The following is a 21,050-nucleotide window of genomic DNA, read 5'->3' on the forward strand; positions in this document are numbered from 1 at the left end:
AAGAGCTAACAGAGCTGAGTGATTCTGAGCACAGCAGTGGGAGAGGGTGAAACCTTTGTGAAGTTAATTGTAATGTGAAGTAATGTCAAACTTTCCCTGGCTGATGCAAATCCAGCTTGAATTGGCCCTGCAGTGGGAAGCAGGTGGGAGAAAGAGGCACTAGACCTGCTGCAGTACCTACTGGGGCTTGATTTCTGCACCAGCTGTAAGAGTCACAGACTGCAAGGATGGAGCTTGGGGTGTGAAGAATTGTTTGGTAAATGGCCCAGGGTCAGTGCTGCTCTCCAGTCAGCTCTGCAGGGAAGGTAAGTGAGAACCTTAGGAAGATGAGGCTTTGAGAATTGACCCCAGCAGAAAGGGATGTGGGGAAGGAAGAGGGGACAGGCCCAAAAAAACAAGGTGGGGAAAGGGCAGAGGATACATTCAAATGAAGACACAGATGGAGCAGGTGACTGCCACGGAGCAGAGTGTGATGAAGCAGACAGGATAAAGTCAATAATGCGAGTAGAACAAATGATTAATAACAGATACTTTCCCAGAGGTGTGGATTTAGGAAGCTGCTGAACAGTGTGTTGTGTGCTGTCACTTCCCATCCCTGGGCAGCAGGATCTGGGAAGGGGGGAAGCAGGACAGATTGCTAAGGGTGCTGTGGGTGCTACACATACCTGTGTGAGGAGAAAGCTTCCTCTGATTTTGAGTTAATCTCTGGCTGAGGAAACCTTTCTGGATGGCAAATACCACACAAAACTCGTCAGAGCAGCCGCTGCAGCAGCTGGGACTGTCCCTGGCCAGACCTCACCTTGCTCAGAGAAGCCCTGGGTGGGGTGTTTGCTCCCACAGGTGCCCTGGTTGCCTCATTAAATTGCTGGAAAATGCGATGTCATGTCAAATGAAGCTCCTGGAAGATACTTTTTTCCTCCTCTTGCTGTCAGACACGTGGTGTTTGTGTGAGATGCAGATGTTACAGAGCAAAGAAACCAGCGGAACCATGGCAAAGTTCATTTATGGCCAATACAGTTTTACAGGGCCGAGTGATTATTTTACTGTTCAAAGCTGCTTATAAGGGAATTCCTTGCACGTGAGGATCCACAGGCTGCCACGAGGCTTCAGCAGTGCCTCTTCATGTGAGCTGCAGCCTCCCTCATGGACACAGGGACAAAATGCATTTCATTTAAAGTGCAGGTGTGGGTACAAATGAAAAAGTTCCCAGCGCTGCCAAGGTAACAACTGTGGTTAGGGCTGCCGTGGGTCTGTGTGACACAAGGACCTGCTCTGTCCATGGAGATACCACCCAAAACTCTCTGTGTTTTCATGCTCTTTCCCCAGACCGTGGGTTGAGGGTCAGGGGAGGAGCCTGGGGAAGCCTGAGATGTGCAGAGGTGGGATGTGGAGGGCTGGGCAGGAGCGACCTCTCCTTCACCCCCGAAGGAGAGCACAGCTGTGACAGGTGAGTCCCGTGCCCCCAGAGCCTCCTGCTTGTGCTGCCAGCAAAGTCACTGGGTCAAAAGCAGGTGAGCCACCCTTGCTGCCATCCCCAGAGCCACAACAGGGCTTATCAAACCCTGAGCAGGAGCCCTGGGCACGAGGCTCTGGCTGTCCCTTGGAGCAGGGCTCCTTGGGCTTGTCATCTCTGTCACAGAGGGAGGAACAGAACCAGGACAGCCCTGTCCAGGGCTGAGGTCTGGGGGCCTGGTGCCTGACCCCAGGTGTGTGACAGCAGCCTGGTGCTGCTGCCAGGGCAGCGCTGGGGCTCAGCTGCCATCCCAGGCCTCTGGTGCTGGCTGGGCTGCAGCCAGTCGGGCTCACACGGGCCAGCAGCAAACAGCTGGACCTCTAAGGAAGCCCCAGGTCATCCCTCTGATGTTCTGCAGGCCATGAAAGCATCGGATCGGCCTCTCCAGGGGCACCAGACCGCAGCTGAGCGATTCCAGTGACTCCAAATCGTCTCCCGGAGTGTGCACACATAAGGAAGGCGCGGTTGCACAATAGCACAGCTCACACAGGCGGGATTTCCAGACCCGTTCTGCCAGTCCGGCCAGCTGGCCCGGGAATGTCCCAGGGCAGCGGGCAGCAGCAGCAGCAGCAGGGCTGTGCTGAGGCTGGGCTGGCACACGGGCTGGGTGCGCTGCTGGCTCACAGGGCGCAGCGCTGGCACTCCCCTCGGGCTGCAAACACCCTTGGAAGCCTTTGAGCGGGCTCGGCCGGGCTGCTGGCGGAGTTAGAGGAATGCACAGTGCTCGCCCTGCGAGGCCGAGCTGCGGGCGGTGCCAGGTCCCTGCTGCGCTCCCTGTGCCAGCTGTGTGCCAGCTGTGTGCCAGCTGTGTGCCAGCTGTGTGAGAGCTCCCTGTGCCAGCTGTGTGCCAGCTGTGTGCCAGCTGCTGTGCCAGCTGCTGTGCCAGCTGTGTGAGAGCTCCCTGTGCCAGCTGTGTGCCACCTGCGTGCCAGCTCCCTGTACCAGTTCCCTGTGCCAGCTGTGTGTCAGTTCCCTGTGCCAGCTGTGTGCCAGCTGTGTGCCCCGGTCCCGCAGCAGCTCCTCGCTGGTCCGTGAGCGGGGGATGCGAGCCGGGAAAAGCAGCAGAGCAGCTCCGGAGCGGTTTTGCTGTCCCGAACCAATGCGCTGCACAAAAGCCACTTCAAAACGCTCTCAGCATCCACAGAAAAACCTCTCCGGCTGCTCCAGCGCGTCTCCGGTTGCTGCTGCAGCCCCGGTGCTGCCCTGCCGTGCCCTGCGCTCCCCGCAGCAGCCAAGGCACCGCTGGATCCTGGAGGATCCTTTTCCCCTGCTGCAGCCCCGAGGCCAAGGAGCTGCATGTGGGCACAATGCGAGCAGCCCAGGCGGAACGGGAGCGCTGAGGGAGCCACCAGCACCGGCAGCGAGAGGTCTCTGAGCCCCTGGACTTTTTTTCTCTGACCCAGAGAGAAAACTCAAAAGTCAAAAAACCCCAAATGTGCCCTGGAGTTGTCCCGTCCCAGTGCAGGTGTAATGCAGAGCCATGGAAAACCAAAGCCTCTGGCATTTTACGCTGTCTCCTAATTCAAGGAACTTTGATTTTACTTTTCTACTCAGCAAAACTAATCCTCCTCCCTGTAATTAATATGCTGCTCAAATGGATTCTTAATTACAGATAAATCACAAATCTACACACTCAACTGTTATGCTTTTCAAGCAATAAAACAGAACATTTGTCTTCCTGAGATGAACAGAGCCCAACCAGCACTCCATTTCCCCCTTTATGAAGAATTCATTTGCCTTAGAAAGAAAGTCTTTAAAAAAACATTGCAGGGATTTCTTGAATAGGGGATCAAAGCTCCCACACTGCTGGAAACCATTTTTAGCTAAATAAGATGTGAGTAAAGGGGAAAAAAGTAAAAGTTTTTTGGTGGTGGTTGGGATTACAACACCCTTGGGAGGGACGAGGACGTGGGGTCAAGAAGTGGTGACCAGGTTAGCAACACAGGGAACAGAAGGGGAGCACAAAGGAACAGAAAGTGGAAATGGACAGCTGAATGAGGACGCATGTTTCTGTGCTGCAAGAGAATGGATGCTACATCAATTCATACTGAGAGCTGAGGGCTGAGGGCCTGTTAATGGATCGGGGGACACAGCAGGGGTCAGAGGTCACCAGTGTGCTCTGCCGGGCTAATTGACTGTTATGTGCATATTAGTGATGATGATGTAGCAGGAGGGCAGGACGTGGGGGCACACGTGCAGGGGTCCCACTGTCCTGGAGTTACACCTGTGGAACAGATGGACACACACACAGATGTTGGCTTGGCTGGGTTTCTTCAGGAGCCCACGGCTAGGGGAACTCGGGCCTGGCTGTGCATGTGATGGAATAAATGCGCTCACCCGATTTGCTGTGCCATCTTACGGGATTTCATTCCAGCTCTGTGCCCGGGGCACAGCCCAATGACCTGCCCAGTGGCACATCTCACCTGAGCTGCTCTGCACCACCCTGAGCCCTGGAGGAATGGGGCTGCAGCAGGGTCAGGAGAGCACCTGGCTGTTCCCCACCCACCGTACCTGCTGCGGTCCCAGGGACTCCCCGCAAGGATAACCAGCGAAACCAGGAGCCTGGGCTCTCCCCCACATCCCTGGCCAGCCTGTGGGCATCCTGCCAGTGCCTCCAGGCACAACAGGCAGCGCTTTCCTGCCCTGCTACGGCTGCATCCAGCCCCGGCGTGCTGGGAGTGCTGTGCTCCTCAGCACATGCGGCCAGGGCAGCGGGGTCAAGGGAAGACACGAGTTGCTGCCATAAAGGCTGTTGCCCCCTCAAGGTGGCTGTGGCTGGGGGGTTAATGGCCCCTTAGCCTGGCACAGGAGGATGTTTCCTCGTGGTGCAGCTGGAGTGGGAGCTCCCTGTGAGGAGGCTCTGTGCTTGCCCTTACAGCTTGGCTCAGTGACAGGGAACAAAGCGAGGCATCCTGTGCCTGGTGAGGTTTCTGCTGCTGGCACCTGAGGGACGCCCTTCTCTGCAAGGCTTTAGGTCCTTGCTCGGAGCAGGAGCAGCAGTGATGAGAGTCCCAGCCGCTCCAGAGGGTGGTCAGAGCTGGAACAGGCTCCCCAGGGAATGGGCACGGCCCCAAGGCTGCCAGAAGCGTTCGGACAATGCTCTCAGGCACAGGGTGGGATCGCTGGGGTGTCTGTGCCAGGCCTGGATGATCCTTGTGAATCCCAGCTCGGGATATTCCATGGTGCCTCTGCCCTCGGAAGCAGAGCTCCTCACCCCTGACACAAAGGGATTTCCCAGCTGACCGATGGAGAGAATATTCCCTGTTTCCTCACTCTTGAATCTGCCAACAGCATCCCTTGGTGAGTGATGGATATTGGAGATGATTTATAGTTCTTTGTTACACAAATGCCTCCACATTCTTCCCCACCCTCTCACAGCAACCACTAGTGACTGCTCCTAGCAGAAAGTAGGAGCCTCAGCCTGGGAACTGCACTAAGGATGCAGAGCTGAGCCTTTATTCGCTGTAAATACACTACTGGGGACGCAAGAAAGGGAATTGTCACTGCTGTGGGGCTCTACACCCAGGTTCCTGGCTCTGCTTCCACCCATTTGCCGGGAAGTTGAAAGTCTGGCAAAGAAAAAGCGCTATAAATCAGGCAGATGAGGATGGAGGGAGGATCAGGTTTAGCCAATTTTTCATCTCAAAGTTTGTTATTAAAGTAGTGAATGTTACAGGAGGAACAGCCATGGCCTATATGTCTTAGAGCTCTTGGATTTCAGCAACATAAACCTTTAGCCCTTGAGACTTTTATTACATTAAATAATTTTTGTCGCTGCTAATTAAATTTCTGTATTGTTTTCCTCCATGAACAACAAGGAAAAATCTGTAGTTTGATCTGATAGAGAGTACTAGATTTACTTGCACTATTGGATCTCACAGTTTATCATAATGAATAAATACATTAATTAAATAAATTCTGATCTTAATCTGGGTGAACTTTCTTGAATGCCCTGAGGAGCTCAGCCAGTTGCCAGGTTGCTCCTGCCACGGCCTCAAGCATTTCTTTCTTCAGGCACACTTGTGAGGCTGGATTGTATCAGTATAAATCAAGGATTAAGCAAAGTGGTTGTGGGCAGGGAGGCAACATCATCCTCCTGTCTGCTCCCTCCCAGGCTGCAGGACGGCAGCAGGGCTGGCAGGGGCTGCTGGAGGCATCCGCACCCCACAGGGGGCAGGAATCCTCCCTCGCCACCCTGGAGGTGTCGCGACAGCCGCTCCCATCTCGCTGCGGCCTGGGGCAGCCGGCCCACGCGGTTGCCGTGGCAACGGGCGGCCATGGCGCCCCGCGGCCGTTGCCATGGTGCCCGGCCGCCGGAAGTGGTGCCGGGAGCTTCCGCCGGCGGCGCGGGGGCTGCTGGGAGCAGCATGGAGACCCACGAGCTGTTCCGGCGCTTGGGGGCCGGGGCTCGCTTTGACGTGCGGCGCTTCGGGCTGGACGCGCGGCGCTTCGGGGTGCGGGGACACCGAGGGGAGGGCTCGGGGAGCGGCCCCTGCGCGGTTCAGCCTCCGGAGCCCCGTCCCCCCCCCGGGCGCGGCGCTGAGGAGCGGGGCCTGGCCATGGCGTGCCATGCTGTTCCCTGTTCTCCCGCAGGTGGTTAAAGGGAACCCCGGCAGCGTCTCCCTGGAGAGCCTCGACTTCTTCGGCAACAAGGAGGGAGCCCCTCAGGGATCTGCCGAGAAGGGCTGGGGGCTCGCAGGGGCTGGAGAGGAGGTGAAGCAGCAGAAGGATGGGAAAGCAGGGGAAAACGATGGAAAGAGGAAAAGAACGGCAGAAAGCAGTGAAAGGAAAAGAAAAAAGAAAAAGACACGAGGTATTTGTTACACACACGCATGTATCCCTGCAGAATCATCAAAGAATCCCAGAATAGTTTGGGTTGGAAGGGACCTTAAAGCCCATCCAGTCTCTGAGTTCTTGGCTGGCCTGGATCAGAGCTGATCTCGTAGCTGGGCCAAGATTCTGTGCGGAGAGCTGGGAATGTGGCTGCCATCCTTCTGGAGTCTTCATTAGTTTTATTGAGAATGTGAGAAAAAAGGTTCTGAGGTTTTTTTTTGTCTCTAAATAATGCCTGTCTGTATTTTACTGAAGGGAATTCCAATTTGTTTGCAACTTCCAGGAGCAGTATCAATGCCAGAGCTGTCAGAAAACAATGGAATAAAGTGGATGTCCTCTCTGGAAGCAAAATTTGAAGATACAAAAGACAAAAAACCTACTGCAGAGAAGCTGGAGCGCTTGAGAAGAGAAAAGGTGGGACCAGGGAATTCTGAAGCAACAAAAGGTTCCTGGTGTTCTGTGGGTGTTTGATCTAAAATTGAGGTTTATTTATGGTGATTCCTCATTGGAGGAGGGTGACTGAGTGTGGCAGGAAGATCCAGATGAATCCATATGTGGTGAGTTTTATGGTGTAAAATTGAAAAGGAGTTTCTCTTTTGCCTTGCAGATAAATCGCTTCAGGAACCAGCACAGGATCAATGTTCAGGGAACAGATCTCCCTGACCCCATTGCTACCTTTGATCAGCTTCAGGAGGAGTACAAAGTCCTCCCTAAAATCATAGAGAATATCCAGGCTGCAGGCTTCCATGTCCCAACACCGATCCAGATGCAGGCAATTCCCGTCATGTTGCATGTGAGTTCTCTGGGATTTCAGGGATTCTGGCAAAATTTGGGGCCTTGGCTGTGTTTGTGGCTGTTTTAAAGCTGGATCAACTGCATCAGAGTTGAAAGCTTGGCTTTCACAGTTTTCCTCACCTATACTTTTTCTAAGGTATTTTGGGTCAGTTTGTGGTGTTGATATTTGTGGGAATGGAATTTTTTCTCTTTTTTTTTTCCTACTGATCTATAAGCCCTTGTTGTTTTTTCTTGCAGGGTCGGGAGCTTCTGGCTTCAGCTCCTACTGGGTCTGGAAAAACACTGGCATTTTGTATCCCTCTCTTAACACATCTGAAACAACCCAGGAACAAAGGATTCAGGGCTCTGATCATATCACCTACCCGAGAACTTGCCAGCCAGGTGTGTGTTGAGGGAATCTCACACTGATGGACTTCAGTGTTTTCACTCTGCATCATCAAAATTGCAGCTTAGTAAATATTTTTTTCCTTTACTGCCCTCACATATCAGAGAAAGCTAATTTAAATGTTTCTTTCAAGTCTTTTGACTTCTGTGAAGTAGGTACATATCTATTATCTGAATGTAATCTAAATGATTAGATTAGAGGCTCAAGATTCTTTGATCATATTTTAAACTGCCCAATGCTCAGGTGCTCTTAAAACTTCCTTTCCTACTTGAGATTGCTATGAGAGGTTTATCTGTTTGTCCCAAACTTGGAGTTTCAAGGAATAACTTTATAAAAAAGCTGTGTTATTAAAATAAAATAAAAATGACATCTTTGGGCAGTTTTTATTCATGTGAGAGAGGGAGCCACATGTGTTAGTGATGTGAATAATGCCTGTTGGAGAGCTCCATTTTATTCAGAGAGCTTCTCTTAACACTGAAATCAGGTGATGTTTGAAGCTCTAACTTCAGGATTAGGTTGCTCAGAGAAGCCGTGGCTGCCCCTGGATCCCTGGAGGTGTCCAAGGCCAGGCTGGGCATGGCTTGGAGCACCCTGGGATAGTGGAAGGCATCCCTGGCCATGGCAGGGGGGACTGGATGAGCTTTAATGTCCCTTCCAACCCAACATTCCATGACTCCATGATTGCCAGCAGTTTTCTGGTTAGAAAAGTTCATCAGCTCAGTTTGAAAATCCAATCTCTGCTGCCTTTCCAGACCCACCGGGAGCTGGTGAAGCTGGCAGAGGGCACAGGCTTCAGAATCCACATGATCCACAAGGCAGCTGAGGCAGCCAAGAAGTTTGGGCCCAAGTCTTCCAAGAAATTTGGTAACTGTTCTAAAGACTGAAGTGCTCCTAAAGAATTAAAAAGTGTCTCTGACCTTTCTCTTTGGGCTGTGTGGTTTTAAAGAGATGGTTAAAAAGTGGAAGGGAAGAAATGGGAAGTGAGCCTGACATGGACTCTGCTAAATTGTACCTCTGGCAGGTTGGGTTGGAACTGGTGTTTCTCAGGGCTCTGTTTGGTTTATTTCGTGTCTTTTTTGACATTTTTCTTCTTTTCCTGTAATAGATATTCTGGTTACTACTCCCAACAGACTCATTTATTTGCTGAAAGAAGATCCTCCAGCAATAGACTTGAGCAGGTATGAGAGTCTGTTTGAAATGTGCTTTGCCACTCAAAAGTGGCACTTCTAAAAATCAAACCTCCCTGTTCCTAGCGTGGAGTGGCTGGTGGTGGATGAGTCAGACAAACTGTTTGAGGATGGGAAGTCAGGATTCAGGGACCAGCTGGCTTCCATCTTCCTGGCATGCACCTCCCACCTGGTCAGGAGGGCCCTGTTCAGCGCTACCTTTGCCCATGACGTGGAGGAATGGTGCAAACTCAACCTGGACAACATTGTGCTGGTGTCTGTTGGAGCAAGGTAGGTGTTTTCTGGATTTTTTATTTCCTGGGAAATTGTTTTCTGTGCATCATCAGCCTGCTTGGTTTTGTTTGTGTTGTTAGTCAGCACTGCACGTTGTTTGCCTCCAGAGAAGACTGTGTAGGCACGTAGATCTTTCTCTTGTGTTGGATAAAGTGTTCTTTTCCTTTGCCAATTGCTGTATCATCCAATAAAAATCAAACTTAGGAGCATGCACTGGTGAAATAGATATTGTTGTGCAGTATTTCTCATCCAACAGGTAATACTTTTATTACATATAATATATAACATTACATATAATGCAATTTATATGTAATAATATATTTAATAATGTTATATGTATATTACATATACATATATAGCATTACATATAGTGCAATTTATATTTATAAGTTATATAATTTATATGTACATATTACATAAGTTTTTGTTAATGTATATAAAAAACACTGAACTGTTTCTGTTGGATTTCTGGTTTCAGAAACTCTGCGGCAGAGACAGTAGAGCAAGAGCTGCTGTTTGTTGGATCTGAGACAGGAAAACTAACAGCAGTGAGAGACCTTGTTAAAAAGGTAGTTTGGAGAGTCTGAGCATGTTCTTCTTCCTGTTCCTGAGCTATGTTCTGTCAGAGACTCCCAATTTCCCAGGTCAAACACTTCTCTGTGACACATGTTAAATTAAATCATTGCCCAAATCTGCTGTCTGTTTCTGCAAGGAAAAGGACTTTGGAACCTGAGATAAACTTACTCTTTTGCAGGGTTTTGCTCCTCCAGTCCTTGTTTTTGTACAGTCTATTGAGAGGGCTAAAGAGCTTTTCCATGAGCTTATTTATGAAGGCATCAATGTGGATGTCATCCATGCAGACAAGACACAGCAACAGGTAGGAGGATTTTATTTCTTTTCAATAAATGCTTTAGAAAGAAAGGTAAAAGCAAGAGTCTTGGAATGTAACTCCAGGTAACTGTGGCAGCAAATTCCTGCAGGTTTTTATTCAGAGGTTTAGTTTTATTCCTTAACATCATGACAACTTTAAGGAAACAAGTTCACGTCCTTTCTCAAATTGCTATTTGGACTATTTCCAAATAATTTTTCTGCTCTTTTCGTAGAGAGACAAAGTAGTGCAGAGTTTCAGAGCTGGGAAGATCTGGGTGCTCATCTGCTCAGCACTACTGGCTCGAGGGATTGACTTCAAAGGTGTGAATATGGTCATCAATTATGATTTGCCAACCAGTGCAGTGGAATACATCCACAGGATAGGTGAGGCATGGCTCACAAATCACCTCCTTTCTTCCATTTTCCATTTCTTTAATGTAGATGCTCTCGTTTTTGTCAGTGCTCTGCTTATTTAGATGTTTCAGACATAGCTGTGCTTTCATTCACTGGGAACAATGTTTGGGGATTGGCTGCTTGGTATATCCTTAGTCTGTGAACATGCATCAGGAGGCTGGGGCTGTGAGGAGGGATAAAGGGAGATGCCTAAAGTAAAATCTCTACTCTGCAAAATGTGTGCTTGGCAGGTCGTACTGGAAGAGCAGGACACAGAGGAAAGGCAGTCACTTTCTTTACAGAGGATGATAAACCTTTATTACGGAGGTAATATGTCTTTATTAATAACATCTTTATTGCTTCAAAAAAAATCACCACAAAACAAAAGACCAACAACAGACCAGCCAGTTTGTTTGGTTTGCTGTTTTCCACAAAAAAATATTTATCACTTGTCTAAGCACTGGAGTTGATCTCTTCCCTCCTCTCCTTTCCAGTATTGCCAACGTTATCCAGCGAGCTGGCTGTCCTGTGCCAGAATACATAAAACATTTGCCCAAACTGCAGAGGTATGTTCATTTGAGAAGTTAACCCGTCTTTTAATCAGTGCTTTTTAATAACTTATGGTAGTTTCTAGAATGAGAAGCCCTAGTAATTTCATCTTTCTTCATTAAATGTTGTTCTCAGCAAACAAAAGAAGAAATTCATTAAGAAACCTTTGACAAGAGAATCCATTTGTACCACCCCAAAGTGCTTCTTGAAAAAAGGCAAAAGAAAAATGTAAGTAGGTTCTGCTGAAGAGGAGGTAATAGATGCTGTTTATCCAGAAACAGCCCAGGAAATTTAAGTGAGGTAACAGATAACTTGTTTGGATGAACCACCCGGTCATAATGATTTTAGTGATGAAGTTTTAGTGTCAATATCTGTCTACTGGAGCTTGGATTAATGACATTTTCCTCTTGTGGTGCCATGTGTCAGGGGACAGCAGCCTGAGTTTAATCCACTGGTTATGTTCAGGTGTCTTGATCTTCAGTGTTTTTCTTGTAGGGAGACTACAAATGAAAATGCTAAGGGAAAGAAGAAGGGTAAAGAAGACAAAAAGGGTAAATTACAGACTGTTTCAGAAAGCTGAATTCAGACTGGTGAGCTGGGGCTGACACCTCTGTCTGTGCTGGAACAGAAGAAAGAAGATGGCAATGGTGATGATGGGAGGAGAACATTTCTCGTGTTTCCTTTGGGGTGAGGGTGGAGGTTTACATGCTAGAAAGTCTACTGCAATGCCAGGAGAGAATTCCTGGATGCTTCTTATAGAAGCTGGAGCATGTGCTCATGCAGTGAATGCTGTGTATTTCTGAAAATAGTTAAAACCAGCATCGGTTTGTGTTACTTTCACACAGTTTTGTATTGATCCTTGAAAATACTGTCTGTTCAGATCACCCCTGACACTTTTTTAGACACTTTCAGAAGATTCAGACAAAAAACACACAATGTTTACCATCAGGTTTGATAAATGCACCTGTCAATCCTTGAACACTTCAAAAAAAGCCAAAACAAACCCACTTGTATGTGAAAATAAAGCCTTACTCTTACTACTGTTTTTCTTCTATAAAATTATTTTGAAATAACTAGTACTTTACATGTCCAGTAATTTTGTACTCTTTTATAATTGAGCCTGAAACCAGAATAAACAAGGTCATAAGATGCTAATTCAGAGATCTGTGTGTCTTTGCAGCCTTGGTGGAACAAGTCTGCAGGCAAAAAAAGGCCCAGCTGTGTGTGTTTTTCCTGTCTTCATCTGCCCAGTGTGTTCTCAGCCCACCCTGGTTTTGTCATCAGAATTCCAGTCAGGCAGGAATGGCTTCTTTGCCATTCATCTTTTAAGGAAGATGAATTCCCTAATCCTGGGCAGGATTGTCTTGGTTTAATTCAGTTTGGATGGGGCAGCCACAGCAATCTGTGCCAGGGCCTCAGCACTCTCACAGGGAGGAATTTCTTCCCAATATTGCATCTAACCTCGCTCTGTCGGTGTGAATCCATTGCCCCTTGTCCTGTCACTTCAGGCTCCTGTCACACGTCCCCAGGTGACCCCTGCGGGAGGTCTGGTGGAAAAGCAGCACTTTCTTTATCTTTTCACGGAAAAGCGGTGCTTTGGGTGCTGGAAACCGGCGTTCCCGAGGGGAAGCCAGAGCCACTCATCCCCATCCAGGCCGATCCTGGGTAACTGAGGGGCTGAGGGGGTGTGGAACCAAAAATATCGAGGGATTGTGGGGCTGTGAAACCGAGAACCCGAGGGGCTTTAGGTCGGTGGAGTGGAGGAATTGTGGGGCTGTGAAACAGAGGAGCTGTGAGGTTGTGGAAGGGTTAGGGTTAGAAACTGTGCTCTGTGGGGCTGTGACACAAAGAAACCGAGGGGCTGTGGAAGGGTTAGGGTTAGGGTTAGTAACCGAGGGGGAGCAGCTGTGGAAGGGTTAGGGTTAGGGTTAGTAACCGAGGGGGAGTGGCTGTGGAAGGGTTGGGGTTAGGGTTAGTAACCGAGGGGCCGCGGCTGTGGAAGGGTTAGGGTTAGTAACTGAGGGGCCATGGCTGTGTGCGGCTGTGGAAGGGTTAGGGTTAGGGTTAGGGTTAGTAACCAAGGGGGAGCGGCTGTGGAAGGGTTAGGGTTAGTAACCGAGGGGGAGCGGCTGTGGAAGGGTTAGGGTTAGTAACTGAGGGGCCGCGGCTGTGGAAGGGTTAGGGTTAGGGTTAGGGTTAGGGTTAGGGGTTAGGGTTAGGGGGTTAGGGTTAGGGTTAGGGTTAGGGTTAGGGTTAGTAACTGAGGGGCCGCAGCTGTGTGCGGCTGTGGAAGCGTTAGGGTCCGGATCCGAGGGGCCGTGGCTCCGTGGGGCTGTGGCTCTGTGGGGCCGTGACAGAGTTTACACTTGTTCAGTTTACACTGCATTTGCTGCTTTGGAGAATTCTTGCTGACCGGTTTCCCCAACAAGAAGGGAAGCATGAAGCTTAGAACACTTCTACATGCTTATGAGATCTTCAGAAACCGAGGGGCTGTGGAAGGGTTAGGGTTAGGGTTAGGGTTAGGGTTAGTAACCGAGGGGGAGCGGCTGTGTGGGGCTGTGGAAGGGTCAGGGTTAGTAACCGAGGGGCCGCGGCTGTGTGGGGCTGTGGAAGGGTCAGGGTTAGTAACCGAAGGGCCGCGGCTGTGCGCGGCCGTGGAACGCAGGAAGCCAGGGCTGTGGAGCGGGGGAGCGGCGGGGCCGTGGGCGGTGCCTGCCCGGGCCGGCCCCGGAAGCCGCCGCCGCCGCTCCGCTGACAGACGGCGGGGCCGAGCGCGAAGATGGCGCTGCGGCCCGGGCCCGGCTCGGGGGGCGCCGGAGGGGCGGGCGGCGGAGCGGCCGGGGCCGCCAGGTCGGTGGTGACGGGGGGCAGCGGGCGAGGGGCTGTGGAGAAGGAGGGGACACATGGGGGGAGTGATGGTGGGGAATTAAGGGGACGCGGGGAGGGGCAGAGCTGGCGGGAGATGGGAGGGCTGGGGTGGGGGCTCGGGGTGCAGGTGGGACGTGAGGGCAGAGGGGTCAGGGCCCAGGTGGGGTGCGCGGGGTTTGGGATTGGGGTGGGGGGGTCCCAGCTTGGGTGTGTAGGGTCTCAGGTGTGGTACGTGGGGTCCTGGGTGGGATGTGGGGGTCTCAGGTGTGATACGTGGGGTCTCAGGTGAGGTACGTGGGATCTTGGCTGCGGGTGCCAGGTGGGGTTCATGGGTTGTCAAGTGAGCTTTGTGGGGTCTTGGGTAGGGTGTGTGGGTCTCAGGTGTAGGATGGAACCTGTGATGCTGGATGGAACATCAAGGTCCCAGGCAGGATGTGGTGGGGTCCTGGGTGTGGCGGGGAGGTCCCAGGTGTGTTGGTGGGAATGCAGCTGCGGTAGCTCTGCGTTTTGCTGAGATTCATTCACATTTTTGGGGGCCCGGCTGATCTCCCCCAGAGTGTCCAGGCTTGGGCAGTTGCCTCACTTGCCATCAGGCTCTGCAGCTGCAATCTCAGGTGGGCTGGGGAAGGGTTTGGGGGTTCTGCCATCCCCGCTCGGGTGCCGCCGGTGTCGGCAGCAGTAAATGTTCCTGTCACTGCCGGGCAGATCTGTCTGTGGCCTCCTGGGACAGAGCCTCCCTGGGGACTTCCCTTTTCTCCTCCTTCTCACAAAGGGCACCTTGGCCAGAGGGATGACTGAGGAATCCTGTCAGGAGAAAGAACCAGTGTTAAAATACATGTTGTGTTTCTGGAAAGCTTGGAAAACTGGGTTTTACCACCTTTGAAGACTCTAGTAATCTTTTTTTCAATGTAGGCTCTTGTCTGCTATTTATCTCTTGTCCTACTTCTGGGGAGGCTGATGAAATTTTGCATTTGACAATTAAGCTCATTGAGTTGTCTTGGATATCCAAAGCCCACGATTTTGTCACTATTATTTGGAATGTTATCAGTGAAATAAAGGTTCTGAAAAATAAACTGATTTACAAATCCCCATTTCCCGTTGACAGTATTTTGGTTTCTTTGAGGACAAAGTCTGGAGGTAGAGGAAAAGTTCTGTATCTGTGTGGGTTCTTTGCCTGATTTCAATTTTTGTGCATTTCTGTCATTCAAAAATACTCTGACAGTCTGTTGCATCGATAGAGTTCTTCTGCTTGGGAGTTAAGGGGTTTAAAAATCCACATGTAGATGGGAAAATGTTCTGTGTGGCTTGAAGCTGTTACAGTGGAGTTTCAATTCAGAAAAGGAGTTGCTTCTCCCCATGCTCCTGCGTTTTGTCTGAAGCTGTTGCTGGGTTGGTTTGGGGCTTCTTGGTGGTTTTTTATTTTAAGCTCCATATTTAAAATACTCATTTGGTAGGAATTTGCAGATTTATAGTACTGCTTTAAGGGGTCTGTTGTAGGGTGATTGCTTTGTTCCCTTCTCTTTGCTGTATTTGTGCAGCGTACCCCAAGGCAGTCTCACGCAGGACCGTCCCTTCGCTGGCTCCCTCAGCCAGGAGAGCCAGCTGCTTCCACTGATTGCTCTGGGCATTTTTGCATCTCCAAAAAAGCAGTTCAGTAATAAATTCCCATTGGTGGGATGGTTTGTGGCTGTGCCAGTGTGGCTGGTGCTGGCAGTTGCACACTGAATCCTGGAGTGGATCCGTGGTGAACGTGAGCGGCGCGTACGGGGCTGTGCTGCCAGAGCTTGCTTTGCTACTTTGGACTAGCTCCTCTTCCAGTGCCCTCTAATTAGCTGAGGGTTTTTTAGTTGATTGTTTCTTTTTATTTTTTTCAGCAGAAGCTTATAAATAAACCAGAAGCTCTGTAGAAAGGGATAAATATTTAATAGTTTGACCTTTACTTGCTTCCAACAAGCAGTGGCACCTCCTGACGCTTGTTCAGTTTACACTGCATTTGCTGCTTTGGAGAATTCTTGCTGACCGGTTTCCCCAACAAGAAGGGAAGCATGAAGCTTAGAACACTTCTACATGCTTATGAGATCTTCAGAAATTACATTTAATATTTCATCATTCTGACTAAAGCAAGTCTGTTTGATTTCATGTTGATGTTGGAGTGGATTAAAATGATTGACATGAGTTAAACAGACCTTGGCTGTGGTGAGAACCAAGCCCTGCACGTGTTTGGGACTGAGGTGTGTGAGTCTGCAGAGTTCTTCAGAGGATGGTGGGCATGGAGGATGGCAAGACTGGAGGATGGAAAGTGCAGGTGTGTGATAGTTGTGGAAGGAAAAATCAGCACACAGTGGTTGGGGCTGAAGAAGAAGCTTCAGGATGATGAAGATCCTGATTAGAGGATGAAGTGAAGAGCAAAGGGGTTGTCTTGGTGACCGTGTGACCTGCTGCCTGTACAGTGGGGAGGTTCAATTTGCTTCTGGATAAATGCATAATTTAAATTCCTTATTTTATCTTGGTGCTCATATTACACAGCTCTTTTATATTTATAAACCAGGTCGGCTTTCAGGACTTCCTGCAGCCATTTCTGATGGCATTTTCTCTTGTACTCTTAGGCAGTTTCTTTTACATCCACCCTTGGAATTGAACATTGAATATCTATAAGTGTGTTTCTCTTCCACAGCACTTTGATGTAATAACTGCCTGGGACACTGAGTGAGGTTCTTGTTTGGAAAATTGCTGCTGACGTGGGTTTCTGCAAGTTGCTTGCAAATGAGAATTTTAAACTAGGTCCTTTTTTGCTGTTTGGCAGCTGTTGGAGAGTGAGGGCTAGCAATTTCCATTAGGAGTTTAGTTGAAGTTTTAATGGTTCTTCCTCCAAGTGCACTTGACCCTTGATACGTGAATGAATGTTTTCTCTGAGGTGCTATTTTGTTGTAATTAGGTAACTGAGAAAATAGATTATTTTGTGATACTTAATGTTTCTAAAGGGGGAAAAAAGTGATGGGGTTTTGTGGATAGTTCATTTTTCTTCAGAAAAGCTGTTCCTAAGCAGCTGAGAAGCGTTCTCTGGTGCAGTTAATGGTCCCGCTGAGTCAGATACTTCTAAGAGGAGATGTTTATTCATTCTGTGCTTAGCCTACACAACAAACTGACCTGTTCCTAAGCTGTGTGGGTGCTGAAAGTCTCTTGTGGGTGATGTGGATGACTCAAAGCCGTGTCAGGGCTGCTGGGAGGATCAGATCTGCTTTTCCTGTGCTTTGGGGGCTCTCTGGTGCTTTGGGGGATCCTGCTGAGGGATAATGTTTTTTCCTGTGATAGAGTTGGGTTCTGTGGGTTGTGCAGGATCAGGTGCAAGTGCTGACCAGAGGGTGGGAGGCTCCTGCTGATGGTGCTGACATGGAAGTCGAGGTGGATTTTCAATGATGGATATTTGCACTGAAGTGACAGAATTTCACATACTCTTGTTTTCCTCCTGCAGCTTCATGTTTCCTGTCGCAGGCGGTTTAGGCCCCCCTCAAGGTATGTATCAACTTCACATTTAGAGCACAAAGTTCTTTACTTTGTTTAGATAAATTAGACCTAAACTAGGTCTGCAGTGATGTTCAGAGGTGTGATTATTAATTGAACTCCATAGCTGGTTTTTGCCCTCAAATGCAGCTCTGCTCAAATGACCCTCACCCCTCTGTTAGGAAAACCTCCTGTGTGCTGTTGAAGCAACATCAACAGAATCTGGATTAAAGGTCCAGGAAAACTACATCTCCCTTTTTAACCTGAATTTGCCTTTTAGATTGTGGTATTATTTTGAGTGTGGTATTTCACCTCTCTCTGCTTCATCTCCCAGCTGTGTATACCCATACTGTGTTGCAAGACCTGGTAAATATTTACAAAGCACATCAGGACCCTGGGACAAGAGTCACAACCTGTGTGGAAGGCATTAATACAATAGGAGAGCCTCAGCCTTAAATTGCCTTTGTTCTCATTCCTGATGCAGTGCTGTTTGTTTAATTAGGGGAAAATATGCAGAGAACTTATGGAGAAAATGGAGAGTTTTTAATTAGAATCTCAGGGACTGATTCATGGATTATTCCTGCCTGTGTCATGCCCTCCTGGAGTGTTTTTGCATAATTATCTCATGGTGTGCTGGTAACAAGTGCGTGTTAGTGTTTGTCTCCCAAGACAACAAAATGTGAGACAGAAAGATACTGGAACATAACAGACTGGCTTTATTCAGTGAATTAATAAATTCCAGCTTGATTTGTCCAATTTTTTTGCAAGTTTAGCTTTTACTGACAAATATTGTTACCATTCTAACACATGTAGTGGGCTAATTAACCTAAAACGTGCTAATTAACCTACAGACAAGTTATCCAGCCAGGTCAGAGCATGAAATTGCTTTGTGAAAGGTTGACTTTATTTCCTAAGATTTATTTTCAGAAGCTGCTGGTTTCAAGAGAAATGGGAATTACCAGCACCAGTCACCCTGGTTAATTAAATCTTTTTAATTGGACATGACCCTTCCAAAAATCATATGGGAAGAAACCCACAGAGAATCTTTAGGATGGTGGGAGAATTCATCAGCTTAGTTACTGAAAAGCCCTGTAACATTTTTCCCTGTAGACTGACCAGTGTCTAAACTAAGGAAATTGTGTGGCTGCCTGCAGTGTAGCAAATATTTTTATTTTTAAACAGTCCGGCACAACTCAGTGTTTTTTGCTTTCCTTCACTGGTTTAGTAAACAAAAAAAGAACAATTAAATGGGGGAGGCAGGGTTAGGGAAGGGGGGCAAAAAGGCTTTTAACATTAACTGGACACTTAGCTAGCTTAATGTTTCACTGCAGGGATGATTCCTATGCAACAGCAAGGATTTCCAATGGTTCCTGTCATGCAGACCAACATGCCAGGGATGATGGGAATGAATTATGGCTCTCAGATGCCTCCTGGACCCATGACCATGCAGGTGTGTGGCAATGAAATGTGGATTGAAACTGCAGAACCCCAGACTGGTTTGGGTTGAAAGGGACATTAAAGCTCACCCAGTTCCACCCCCTGCCATGGGCAGGGGCACCTTTCACCATCCCAAGTTGCTCCAAGCTCATTCCAACCTGGCTTTGGACACTTCCAGGGATGGGGAGTCCACAACCTCTCTGGGCACCCTGTGCCAGGGCCTCACACAGAATAATTTCTCTCTAATATCCAATCTAAGCCATCCCTCCTTCAGGTTAAGGCCATTCCCTCTGTCCTATCACTATAGTTTTAATTTTTCCTTAAAGTAACTTTGTCTTTAGTGCTGCTGTTGCTAATTGAGGAATAAGAATGAAAAATGAGCAGCTAATATGAAGTTTTCTCTTAATCTATTGTTTTCTATTGAGCACTGTATCTGCTTATGTACAAATTTGCACTTTGCTGAAATGTAATGTTTTTGCTTGACTTCCTAACCAAATTGCTGTGTCACAAATAGAATTTATTGTTTTGCCATCTCCTTACACTCCCTTCCCTCCCCCACCTGGAATTTATTATGTTATTTTGGCGAAATTTATAGTAGGAAGATGTTTTTATGAGAGCTGGTCTAAAAATAATAAACAACTTTTGTTCTCTTCCTACGTGTTCTGAGACCAAATGCAAAATGAATGGTAAGAAGAGTAAATTATTTTCTGGGTCCTTCTATATTAGGCAGCTTTGCTGCTCTAAATGTCCCAGAATATATTCCTCAGCAAATGCTTCTGATACAGTTTATTCAGACAAGGTTCTTCTTGGCTGTTGTCATATATTGTTGGTTCCCTGGATATGTCTGGGAAATGCCTGGACCACGTTTTCCAGCATCCCTGGTTGGTAGGAGGGAATATAAAAGTACAATGAAATCCCAAGAAAACCTGTGTAGGATGGCCATAGCCTTCCTGCTCTCGGGGCAGGTTGGATTTGAAGGCCTGATTTTTGACAATTTTCCCAACTGCTGTGAGTGCTGTGAGTCCTTGTGGAGAGGAAGAGTGCCATCTACTGAGGGCCCTGCTCCTCCAGCACTCCCCAACACCGGCTTTCATGGGCTCGCTTTGTCGGCACCGCCAGCGGTTTGGATTTGGTGTGGAAGATAACCCATACACTGGAGTTGAAAGCAAATCTCCTGGAGCTGTGTGCTGTGTTTGGTTGTAGGGTGGCATGGCCCTAGGGCCCATGCCAGCAGCTGGAATGCCCTACATGGGCCAGGCCTCTTTCCTGGGAATGCGCCCGGCCGCCCCGCAGTACAGCCCCGACATGCAGAAGCAGTTCGCAGAGGAGCAGCAGTAAGTGACACTTCTCTGACTCTTGGGGAATCCTTTTGTAAGGGGGACATGTGGCTTCTCTGGAGCAGCAGTGCTTAGGGCTGTGGAATATTGCTGGATATTCCACTGCCTCTGAAGTTTTTAGTGCTTGTCCAGGTCCAAGAAAAAGCAGGAGTGTGTGCACGAGACCATCTGAATTTGAGACAGTGGAAATGGAGAAATCAAGCACAAACCTGCTGTGAAAAGTCACATAAAAATTTCTTATAGATATATATTATTTTTTTAAACAATTTTCCTGCAGGAAGAGGTTTGAGCACCAGCAGAAGTTCTTAGAGGAAGAAAGAAAACGGCGGCAGTTTGAAGAGCAGAAACAAAAGCTGAGACTCCTGAGCAGTGTGAAACCCAAGGTATGGCCTGATAACAAGTGGGGAGTTTCTTTCTTTATTTTTTTTTTTAATAGCTTTTCATGGGAGGGTCTCTTTCAACAAGCAGATCAGTGGGGAATTGCATGAGATGCCAGATTATGGCTTGAAAAACCTCTGGAAGAGCCCGTTCTTTACACACTCTGCCAGCAGCAGGCGTTGCTAATTCTGGTACTGAAGAAGTGTGAGTATTGAAAGAAAACTGAGCTGTTCTGTGAATTTTTCAAAACGTTTTCTGTGCTGTTTCAGACAGGTGAAAAAAGCAGAGATGATGCTTTGGAAGCCATTAAAGGGAACTTAGATGGCTTTTCTAGAGATGCTAAAATGCACCCAACACCAGCAACACATCCAAAAAAGCCAGGTTTGTAATTTTCCTCATTTCCCAACTGAAAATAAAACTCCAACATTTGAAATCCTCAGCAGGGGGAACTAATTCCAACAAGCATTTTTATTTGGTGGTACAAAATGAGTGGATTAGCAGTTTTATGAAATCAAATGTCATTCCGGCAACTGTTTGCTTGGTCAGGGTATGAGGGTGAAATATTAGATAACAGCCTTTATTAAATGACTTGAAATCTTAACAGAAAGCCTCATGTGCTATGCTAAATGTGAAACATGAAGGAAATTGATAAAGCATTTGTTCTTTTCTAGTCAAAGCATTAATTAATGTTTTGCAGAGTGCTTTTGAAGATGAGAAGTGCTATTTAAGTG

General features: G+C 48.2%; 2 protein-coding genes across 6 annotated transcripts in view; both read left to right on the forward strand.

Annotated features, from left to right (window-relative positions):
* The first annotated feature begins 5,861 nt into the window (after nt 1-5,861).
* DDX52 (DExD-box helicase 52) lies at nt 5,862-11,953 on the forward strand. The gene is made up of 15 exons (XM_058854558.1): nt 5,862-5,967; nt 6,107-6,326; nt 6,630-6,760; nt 6,954-7,139; nt 7,379-7,522; nt 8,279-8,390; nt 8,632-8,704; nt 8,780-8,983; nt 9,465-9,555; nt 9,741-9,863; nt 10,090-10,240; nt 10,501-10,576; nt 10,744-10,815; nt 10,934-11,026; nt 11,294-11,953. The coding sequence occupies exons 1-15, from the start codon at nt 5,881-5,883 to the stop codon at nt 11,376-11,378; spliced, it is 1,848 nt and encodes a 615-aa protein (XP_058710541.1). The 5' UTR covers nt 5,862-5,880; the 3' UTR covers nt 11,379-11,953.
* A 1,586-nt stretch (nt 11,954-13,539) lies between these two features.
* The window catches only part of SYNRG (synergin gamma), a 33,569-nt gene continuing 26,058 nt past the window's right edge, over nt 13,540-21,050 (forward strand). For all 5 annotated transcript variants that reach the window (XM_058854550.1, XM_058854551.1, XM_058854552.1 and 2 more), the window contains exons 1-6: nt 13,540-13,648; nt 17,139-17,179; nt 18,499-18,617; nt 19,808-19,938; nt 20,219-20,324; nt 20,589-20,700. In XM_058854550.1, the coding sequence (XP_058710533.1) occupies nt 13,578-13,648; nt 17,139-17,179; nt 18,499-18,617; nt 19,808-19,938; nt 20,219-20,324; nt 20,589-20,700 (580 nt within the window). In that variant the 5' untranslated portion in view covers nt 13,540-13,577. The remainder of the gene's footprint in view (nt 13,649-17,138; nt 17,180-18,498; nt 18,618-19,807; nt 19,939-20,218; nt 20,325-20,588; nt 20,701-21,050) is intronic.

This window comes from Poecile atricapillus, chromosome 21, assembly GCF_030490865.1.
Source record: "Poecile atricapillus isolate bPoeAtr1 chromosome 21, bPoeAtr1.hap1, whole genome shotgun sequence".
Taxonomy (NCBI): domain Eukaryota; kingdom Metazoa; phylum Chordata; class Aves; order Passeriformes; family Paridae; genus Poecile; species Poecile atricapillus.